Source organism: Cyprinodon variegatus, unplaced genomic scaffold (genome assembly GCF_000732505.1).
Source record: "Cyprinodon variegatus isolate N-32 unplaced genomic scaffold, C_variegatus-1.0 Scaffold34, whole genome shotgun sequence".
Lineage (NCBI taxonomy): Eukaryota > Metazoa > Chordata > Actinopteri > Cyprinodontiformes > Cyprinodontidae > Cyprinodon > Cyprinodon variegatus.
Window position 1 is genome coordinate 388417 of NW_015150487.1, and position 9223 is coordinate 397639.

The 9223-nt window shown below is 37.3% G+C and overlaps 1 protein-coding gene across 1 annotated transcript in view; it reads left to right on the forward strand.

Annotated features, from left to right (window-relative positions):
• The first annotated feature begins 2584 nt into the window (after positions 1 to 2584).
• Positions 2585 to 9223, forward strand: part of LOC107103054 (collagen alpha-1(II) chain-like) — a 54912-nt gene continuing 48273 nt past the window's right edge. The window contains exons 1-6 of the mRNA XM_015402573.1: positions 2585 to 2911; positions 5859 to 6068; positions 7396 to 7403; positions 7724 to 7756; positions 9100 to 9132; positions 9215 to 9218. Of these exons, the coding sequence (XP_015258059.1) occupies positions 2818 to 2911; positions 5859 to 6068; positions 7396 to 7403; positions 7724 to 7756; positions 9100 to 9132; positions 9215 to 9218 (382 nt within the window). The 5' untranslated portion in view covers positions 2585 to 2817. The remainder of the gene's footprint in view (positions 2912 to 5858; positions 6069 to 7395; positions 7404 to 7723; positions 7757 to 9099; positions 9133 to 9214; positions 9219 to 9223) is intronic.

Below are 9223 nucleotides of genomic sequence, written 5' to 3' on the forward strand. Positions count from 1 at the left end.
GTATTCATTTTTATGGTGGATAAACATTTTGATACATTTTAAAAAAGCACAAGAATAAAACATTTTTATAGCAGGGACACTGATCAACATATGATGTTTTAAGCACACTGCAAAGGGGTACGGTAATTTACACACCAGAAATAAATTAAGGAAATAAAAATAACACTAACTAACTAAAGCAAAATACATTTTTAAAAATCCATGCAATCCAAAAAAGTCAGCCATTTCTCACATTCCACTCCAACCCTTCAAGCATTTTTATTACACAGTAATGCAATGAGTTTTTTATCAATCACAAATCACAATAAAGAGATTACCTTAGATGTAGCACTAGAGGGTTACTCTCCAAGAAGGTTCATACTGCATTCTGATGAGCTAAATCCAGAGAAGGTAGTATTACCATGACAAGACTCCAGATTTTTTCAGAAGTTGCCTGTCTCCCTCTTAAACCTGATTTATACTCAGAAACCAGGTCGTCTACATGTGTGTCGCAGTGAAAGCAGATATGCCACCCGCCCCTTCCGCAGACACTCTGGTGCATTTCTCCCAAATTGTAGGTGACCAAAGACAGTGCCGCAGACAGGAGGCCTCTGATTGGTCTAATCTACATCCGCTCTACCCTATCCATATTTCTTGTTTGGTACCTTACGGGCTTGTTTTGTTCGTATGACCGCCATTGTGGAAAACGACTCTTGAAGATGGACCATTTAGAAAAGCAGGAATGCTGGTACCCTTTTTCCACCTGGATCCCAGCTCTTTTCTGCCCTCATGTCCCGCCATTGTGGCACAAACTTGACCCCACTTCCTCACTGCCTTGGCCGTATCTAGACCCACAACTAGTTTGTGTTGGTCCCTCTTGCGTTGTGGCGTGGAATAACATAGAGCAGACCACGCTTCAAAATTGAGCATAAATCAAAAATATCTGCAACAAGCTCAAAGTGTCACACTGCTGCAGGAGCATAACCAGCCCTTTACTGTATATTATAAAGAATCGTTTCAGGTCTGCAGTAAGAAACCAGTTCTTCAACTCATTGTCTTGCTAATAATGACTTTACAGATTTCCGATGGGTCAGGAGACATTTTTTAACAGCTGGGCTTGCACGCAGGATAAAGTATCCATTTTTATTTAACCCTTTGGTTATATTAAGGGTGGTCTGTCTCCCAGTATCCATATATGGGGTTCCTGCTCAGTCTGATTTCCTGTAACCTTTGAGATTATTTACATAGTATGTTTCAAAATTCTCCATTAATTGTGCAACTTCACAGCATGTGTAAAAAATCAGCATCGGTCACCTTACATTTCTGGCTTTTGGGAATTTTCTACTGTCTATTTTATGTGTCGTTTAAAGTGTGTAGTATATTTTATGGAATATCTTAAACTTAATTTGTGAATGATTTTTGGAAATCGACCCAGTCGGTGCCTTTTCTGATGAAAAATTCAACTCGTTTTCCTACTAAATGCAGCCAAAGACTTTTTCCCATTTTGGGGCTTTTAAAATTAGTTTGATAGAGTTAAGAGTTTTTACCCTATTAAAAGTCTCCATATTTCCAGGAATTCATTTTCACAATATCTTAAAAGTTTTAAAGAATGAATTAATGTACTCAGCATTTCTCCAAGCTGGGTGATTACCACTGCTCTCCTTGGAATCTGTAGCTCAGCATCAGTCCATATTGCATTCTCAGCACACCACAGCTGCCTCTGGCTCAAACAAAGTCTGGGGGGACCAAACACCAGAGTTCAAAGGTCACAACTGTGAAAGAGCTGAGGTCTCTTGATGATGCAATGAAGATCTATTTCCAAGTGGCTCTTGGAGGAATCTCACTGTCTGATGGGACAGGTGAAAGCTTTAAAAGTAAAGGTCCAAATCCTATCCATGGGTCTGATGGGAAAATCAAGGCTATTTCCAAACTTTTAAGTTTTTGTTGGTTTAAAATCAATTAAATTAAGGTTGTGCAAACTGATTTGTCTCAAAATTTCTTTCTATCCTTCAGTACAGCGTTATTTGGTCCAAAGCAGTTTTTGCTGGAAAAAAATGTGAAGTCTATAGTAATAATGGTTGCTTAGGTCTCAGCACAATCTTAACAAACGATTTTAGATTTATTTTTATAATCAAAATGATTTTATTGGTCTAATATTATAGCTATTCAACCTTTCTGAAAATCTACATTTTGGATTCTTCTTGACTTTATATTCATCAACAAGGCTGAATATGATGAAGTAAAGAAGTTACTTTTCAACATTAATTTATGAAAGAAAACATTTCTAACAAATTATTAAACTGAATTATACTACCTACTGCAGCTTATGAATGTGAGCTTTTTGGTAGGTTTAAAATAAAATATAATTCAGTACTAAGAGGTTTCTTACAGCAGCGTTTTACAGTAATCCCTTTAAGTTAAGTTGGAAAAAGGAAAAGTTTGGCGTTTTTTTCTTGACTCTTGTTGGAACGTGACGAAAGGAGTGGTCTGAAAATTGGATAATGGAACCTGGGAGACCGGGAGAAAAAAGTAAAGGGGGAGTCAGATTTCAGACAAGGGGGTAAAAAGGGGGCCGGACGGGTACTTTGGAATATACGAGGATTCATTGAAGGCACCGGGGACATAAAACTTGAGCGTCTGGCCTGAGGCGCTCGGTGCTGAGTTTGTGCTGCAGGTCCGGGTCCTGCTGCTGGATTCCTCCCTCATCGATTATCATCTGGAAGAGTTAAGCTCGAATGATCCGTCTTCTGTAACCTGGACCCAAACAAAGCCACTAAACATCCTGAGAGAAGCCTTCTCACCCTTCTCTCTCCTCTGCTGCATGTCTAATATTTAGACATGTTGAGCTTTATGGATTCCAGGACTTTACTGCTTCTTGTAGCATCCCACGTTTTCTTATTAGCAGTGGTGAGATGTCAGCGGGAAGATAACCGTAAGTTTCCAAAAATTTTATTACTAAATCAGTGTTCAAGTGGATCAACTCTTTGATGGAAGTTTATAAATTATATTTCAGTTTATGGGTATTTGGTTTTGTCTCTGCAACCATTTTCACACAAAAATGATAACATTTGAGGGGGTTTTTTCTGTGCAAAGAGTTTAAAGGTTGTAGTCTTATTATTAAGCTTATCAGAAAAGCCTCCACCCTCCCCGTCAGACGCATAAAAATAACGCACAGGTGCGCACTGAAAAGGTTGATGGAGATTTTTGCAAGTGAAGCATCATTCATGCTCCTTTTATTCTATTATTTCATTATATTTTTTATTTAAAGGTTTACCTGTTATTCTGTCTGCTAAAAATCTTGCTTTTATTTTTAGTTTTGAACATAAATTCAAAACCAAAAAAAAAGTGGCATATGTTTCCTCTGCTGCTGCTTTTACCAACTTTGCTTTCCTTTCTGGAGGTTGAACTGCCTGTCACCTGCGGGCTTTTTAGGGGCCTTGACAGACTTTTCTTAAAAACTGCAGATTTACTTCATAAAGACAGAGAGGGAACCAGGAAAATCGAGTGAAAGGTGGTCAGGCTCAAAGCCCTTTGGTAAAATATGTTCACATTCCATCCCAGTCAGAGGGCATCCAGGCGAATCCTGGCGTGTTGAGGCAAAAAGGGGGATCATGTCACTAGTGATATGAATCTGTTGCTATCTTTAATTTAGATAATGCAAAAACATTTTACATTATCGGGGGTTTCCCTTATATTCCCCTTTTGACTAAAGGTAGATTTAATTCACCTGCATCACTGATTTATTTTCATATGATTTCAGAGGCCATAACAGGTTATAAACACTGTTCCATATGATTTTATTTTTATTTATTTTTTTGCAATATAAAGTTAAGCTGTGACAGCTCCATCAGAGGGAGCGATGGGATAGATATTGAAAAAAGAAACAAAATTTAGCTGAGCTAAAGTAATTTGAAGTGTCATGTTACCCTGTCTGGGAAATAAGAGTGTTTATATAATGTAGCAGTCTTGTCTTGCTGGAAATTGAACTTTTCTGGAAAAAGAAAAAGCAAACAGGTCTTATTTTGTCCAAGCACATATGCTCTCTTTAGCTGTCGTCCACAAAAATCATGCATATACATTTTAACAAATTGCAACAAAAAAAAGTATAGAATTAAATTTTGTTTGCATTACACTAAGAAAACAACCAGAGTTGTGTTTAAAGGGAGAATTTCTTTCCAAACAAAATCTTCCTTATTTATCTTCACTATTAAAAAGCCTGCTAATTCAGCTCTGAAGTTCACAGAGGAGCCTTTGTTTTTTAATATTCCATGTCAGGATAATAATTTCTATATGAGCCAGAAAAAAGCAGGTGCAGACTTTGATAATATCTTGCCCTGTGAAATTAAACAGCAAAACCTCAAGGAATGCACATGAAAGTCACCCTTTTCCTCCCAAAAATGTGTTTAAATTGGCATCTGACACAGCCAAAGCCTCCATATGGGGGTTAAAGTGCTCCCCCTGTTTATACAGGCCAATAGTCAGTCAATTGTTAGCTCTATTCCTTTCCAGAAAGACCTCATTCATTGCTGCTGAGGTCCGTTAGGTTACCTAGACGTAAGCTTACTGAAGGTACTGTGCTCCCTTCTTCTTCTCTCACCCTCTCTTACCACTTTATATCTTAAAACTCTATTTTTCTGAGTGTGTTGCCTCTCACCCCTCCACACAGGTTCAGGTACACCACTTAAAGCATTTTTTCAGCAGGTGTTACAGCCAGTTATAACCTGTCTGGAAAATCCATCTAGACGTCTGTCTATGCAGCTCTTTCTGTTTGCAGATTTCCTTTCTTTGATCTGAACTGAATCATGTGTAGTAATTGCTTGTTAAAACATTCATTGAATTCCCTTGGTTGGTTGTGTTTCAAAAGCAAACATTCTGTTTTCTTGAGTGCACATTCGGTCTTGTATGCACGATACAAACTAGCTCTATATTTAGTTTGTAAAGGTCTCTGGCTGTAATTATTTGTTAAAGATTTCCTGAAACTATTAATTACCTACCTAAACGGTAGTCTGTGAAGTTGCATTGCCACCTTGTGGCCACTGTAGAGGTTACATGTAAATCTTTGTCCACCTCTCAGAATTGGGTTAGGTCGTAGAGGAGTGGACCTGCTAAAGCAAGTATTTTAATTGATGACCTTGTAGAATGATACATAAATACAGTAATTAGAGTCATAATACAAGACACATGCAAATTCAATACTATTTTTTATATTTCTTCTATATCTGCTTTGTTTTTGAGTCTATATCTATCTAATTTTTACATGTTAGAATTTACACATTTATTGTAATTATATGGGTGGTAGTTCTTCACTTATCAACCTTTACCAAATGGATGGATGGATGGATGGATGGATGGATGGATGGATGGATGGATGGATGGATGGATGGATGGATGGATGGATGGATGGATGGATGGGCTGGTAGTTAATTGACTCTTGTTGGAACGTGACGAAAGTTAATTATCAATGCATTATTTTTTTAATGGGGAGAGATCACAGCTCTTAATTCAGTGTTTTAATCTTTGAATACAAAATTTTCAGTAGATTTGATGAACTATCAGAGTCCTATGAGAGAGCTTATTATACTAATATTAACATGCACAAGATATTGTACTTCAGAATATATATTTTTAAAGACTAAATAAATTAAATAAATTTATGCTGTATTACTTCACTGAATTATCTATTTTATATCATAAAGCGAGATATATTTGTTATAAACTGACTCCTATGGGGTGTTTAAGTATTGTAATATAGATTGTGGTGGGGAAAATCAATGTTTTAACTTTCAGTTAGTGCCAGCTTTTATTATGGTTTAATCTATGTTTTTCCTTCCTACCTGCACCCTCCTCTTTGTGCCCCTCTACTGGGATCTCAACCACAGAAGAGGAGGATTTTATCTGTAGTCAAGATGGACAGAGTTATAACGACAAGGACATATGGAAACCAGAGCCTTGTCGCATCTGTGTGTGTGACAAGGGAATGGTCCTATGTGATGATATTGTCTGCGAGGAGCTAAAAGACTGCCCCAAACCTGAAATCCCATTCGGAGAGTGTTGCCCCATCTGCGCTGCTGACCAGCCTTCATCTTTTGGTTGTAATTTATTTATCTTACATCCTTCATAAATAAATTACGGTATATAATAACACTGTTTGTTCTGGAGGCAGAAGGAAAAATAACACCTGACATCGATGTAATATTTGAATATACCTTTATGTCTCCAAAGCAAACAGATGATGAGAAATACACAGCAGCAGTGGCACTTCTGACTGGGTTTCAGTGAAATGCTTAATCTCACTGTTGTTTTTCCATAGCTGGTGCACCTTGGCCTCATCTTGTTTTAGTACGCCCCTTTCCCTGAGTATCAAGAAAACATGTGGCAGTGATTAAGGAAATACCTCAGTCAAACAGACAGCGCCTCACATTTCTGCACTATATCCTCTCTGTGGATTTCTGCAGATCTGATGGCAAGAAAATAGCCCGTCTCTCTACTGAGGACTCGGAGTATATGAAGGAGGCCATTCAGGCCTCTTGCCTCAAAAGTGCCATGGTTTCCTGATAAACAAAGGCTTCTGTATCCCAACACCGGTGGCCAGCTTTGGAAATATAAATAAAGCAGGCTGTGGAGCATCACTGAAACTAGAGGTGTCACTGTTTGCAATGCATGCTTACAGATTTAACTGCTGGAAAAAATATTAACACATTTCAAGGCAAAATTCTTGCTTTAAGAGGAATGTGATGTATAGAGAATAGATTTTCATAAGCACACATGGAAATAAGGCTGGTTATTAAAGTTAATGCTTACTTGTAACCTTCATAGAGAACACCAATACCAATGTTTCAAATATGTTTGTTAGATTTGGACGGATAATGAGACAGCTCATTGCCCAATTGAGATTTGGTTCAAATTTGTTTGAGATGAGGAAAACATAACCAGCATTATTTTAAACCATTTACTTACACTGACTAAGTACATTTCAAGCTTAGGTGTAACTCACTAACTACAAAGATTATTAAAGATTAAAATACTAAAAATCTTACTTAAAATGGTGTAAATTTAAGCCCTTCATGTTACAATGGAAGCCTATGCTCTACAAAAGCATCCCTGCTTCTGTAGAGAACGCTTTCTGCTGTTTCCATTTATACATGCACCTGTTTTGCTTTAACTTTAGGCTTTTGTTAGACTTTGAGACAATATACACTCCTTCTCTTCTAATGGGTAACAACACAATGATTTGGTGGTGGTCTTTGGGATAGTTTATTTTAGGAAATTGCATCCCCTTACAGTTCTTTCCATGAACTCATTTGTTCTGCGGAACTTTGTTTTGATATTTGGGGTTGGTGTTTATGGTGTGATATGTTCACTAACTGTGATCTCTTTCTATCTCAATCTTGGACAAACACCTAACGGGAGAACCAGGAGCTAAGGTGAGACACTTAAAATACCTGTGTTTGGGATTCTGACTGTCTGTCTGTGAAGTCAAGCCTCGGTCTCTCCCTGATTCTAAGGCAGGAAGAACCAGTAGTTTAAGGATTTAGATGTGTCTTTGATTTAAATGAGTGCTGCCACATGAGTAATAGCTGTTTCCTGTTCATGGTATGCAATACTTAAGCACTTGGTAGCAAAACAGAGGTCTTATTCCACAACTTTTGTTTAAAAAGCGCAATATTTTTCTAAAAAATGTGGTTATACAGAGATATTCAACCACCTTAATAATTGAGTTTCTGCTTTACTTCTCTTTTATCAGGGTCAAAAAGGTGAACCTGGAGACATTACTGATGTAAGTTGAAACCCTGCAATATTGAAAAAAATAGCTTTTGGTTTTGAAAAGCTGACTCAAAGGATGAAGTTGTCAAATAAAGCACTAGAAAGAAAGGTCTATGCTCTGGGTGACTAGCTCAGTGGGTTCACATGTGCCTCCTTGTGCCCCGCTTCACCCCTACCAGTCTGTGTGCTCATGTATGAATGTGTGCATGCTTAGGTAAGAGCTGCTACAAGGTGAAGGACTCTGATGACCTTAAAGTAGTATATAAATTCTGTCGAGTTATTACATATGGACATTTGTTTACTTTTTGTTGAATTATTTGGAGAGGTACACCAAGTAATTGGCCTATACCATTTCTGGACAATTTCTTTTATGATCAACTAGTAAAGTGTTAAACAATTAGATTTTTTCTGCTGTCTGTCTGTGGCGTACAAAATTTAAAACCTTTACTACCTTGAATATTTTTGGTTTATAAATGCATTGACCAACTTTGATTCACTTTTCTCAATTTTCAGATACAGATATATGTTCTTTGATTTACAAATGGGAATGCATTTTTAATCCCATAACTTTTTGTTCTATTCAAATTGAGATGACAGACTACTCAGAGAACCTACAGCATAGTTAGTTTGTTTTTCAATTTGGCCTCAAAGAACTTATTAAATCAGTAGCAGCCAAGAAAAAAAAAAACAGATTGTTCCATTTATAGAGTAGTTGTAGCCACTGGAAACATAGGTATGACTTGTAAACGAGGACCAGCCTTCAATTAGCTCCAGATTTCTGGGTGTGAATTTAAAAACTGTGGTATTAATTTAACAGTAAGCTGTAAAACCGCTTACAATAGAAAGGCTAGCAAAGAGGTCTAAAAAGAGGATGAGCTTTTCTGCCAACTCCAATAAGGCCTGAGCAAAAATCCCCATAAAGTTGAGAGAATAAGTCCCTCAGCATTGCTGCTGCCACACCTGGAAGTGTTTAGCCCTCTGAGGGAGCATTGGTTTGAAGCAGGAAATAAACAGCCATCGTTTACTGTATGTTTCTCCTTATGCTTTGCCTGAAGAAATAAGCAATTCATCAGTGTGTTCCTGATTGGAGAAAGATAACTTTATAACACATCCATAATGCAGCCTTCGTGTCGATGAGTCGATGCAATCAACAGCTTTTCTTTAGATAGAAAACTTGAATCAATTTGACTGCATGATCTGCTGAACTGTAAAGTGCTTCGAGATGACATGTGTTATGAATTGGCACTATATAAACAAAATGAATTGAACTAACTTGAATTAAACTAAATGCTAACTTTCAGCAGATCAGTAAGACCAAAGCTGCCATTTAAATATTGATTTCTTATTCCACTAAAGGTTGTAGGACCGAGAGGACCGGCTGGCCCAATGGTATGTACTATTTTTATGCTTTTAAATGTTTAAACTCCTTCAGAAATGAATACCACCATTCCAATTTGTATTTGTTGTTTAGTTTGGTATT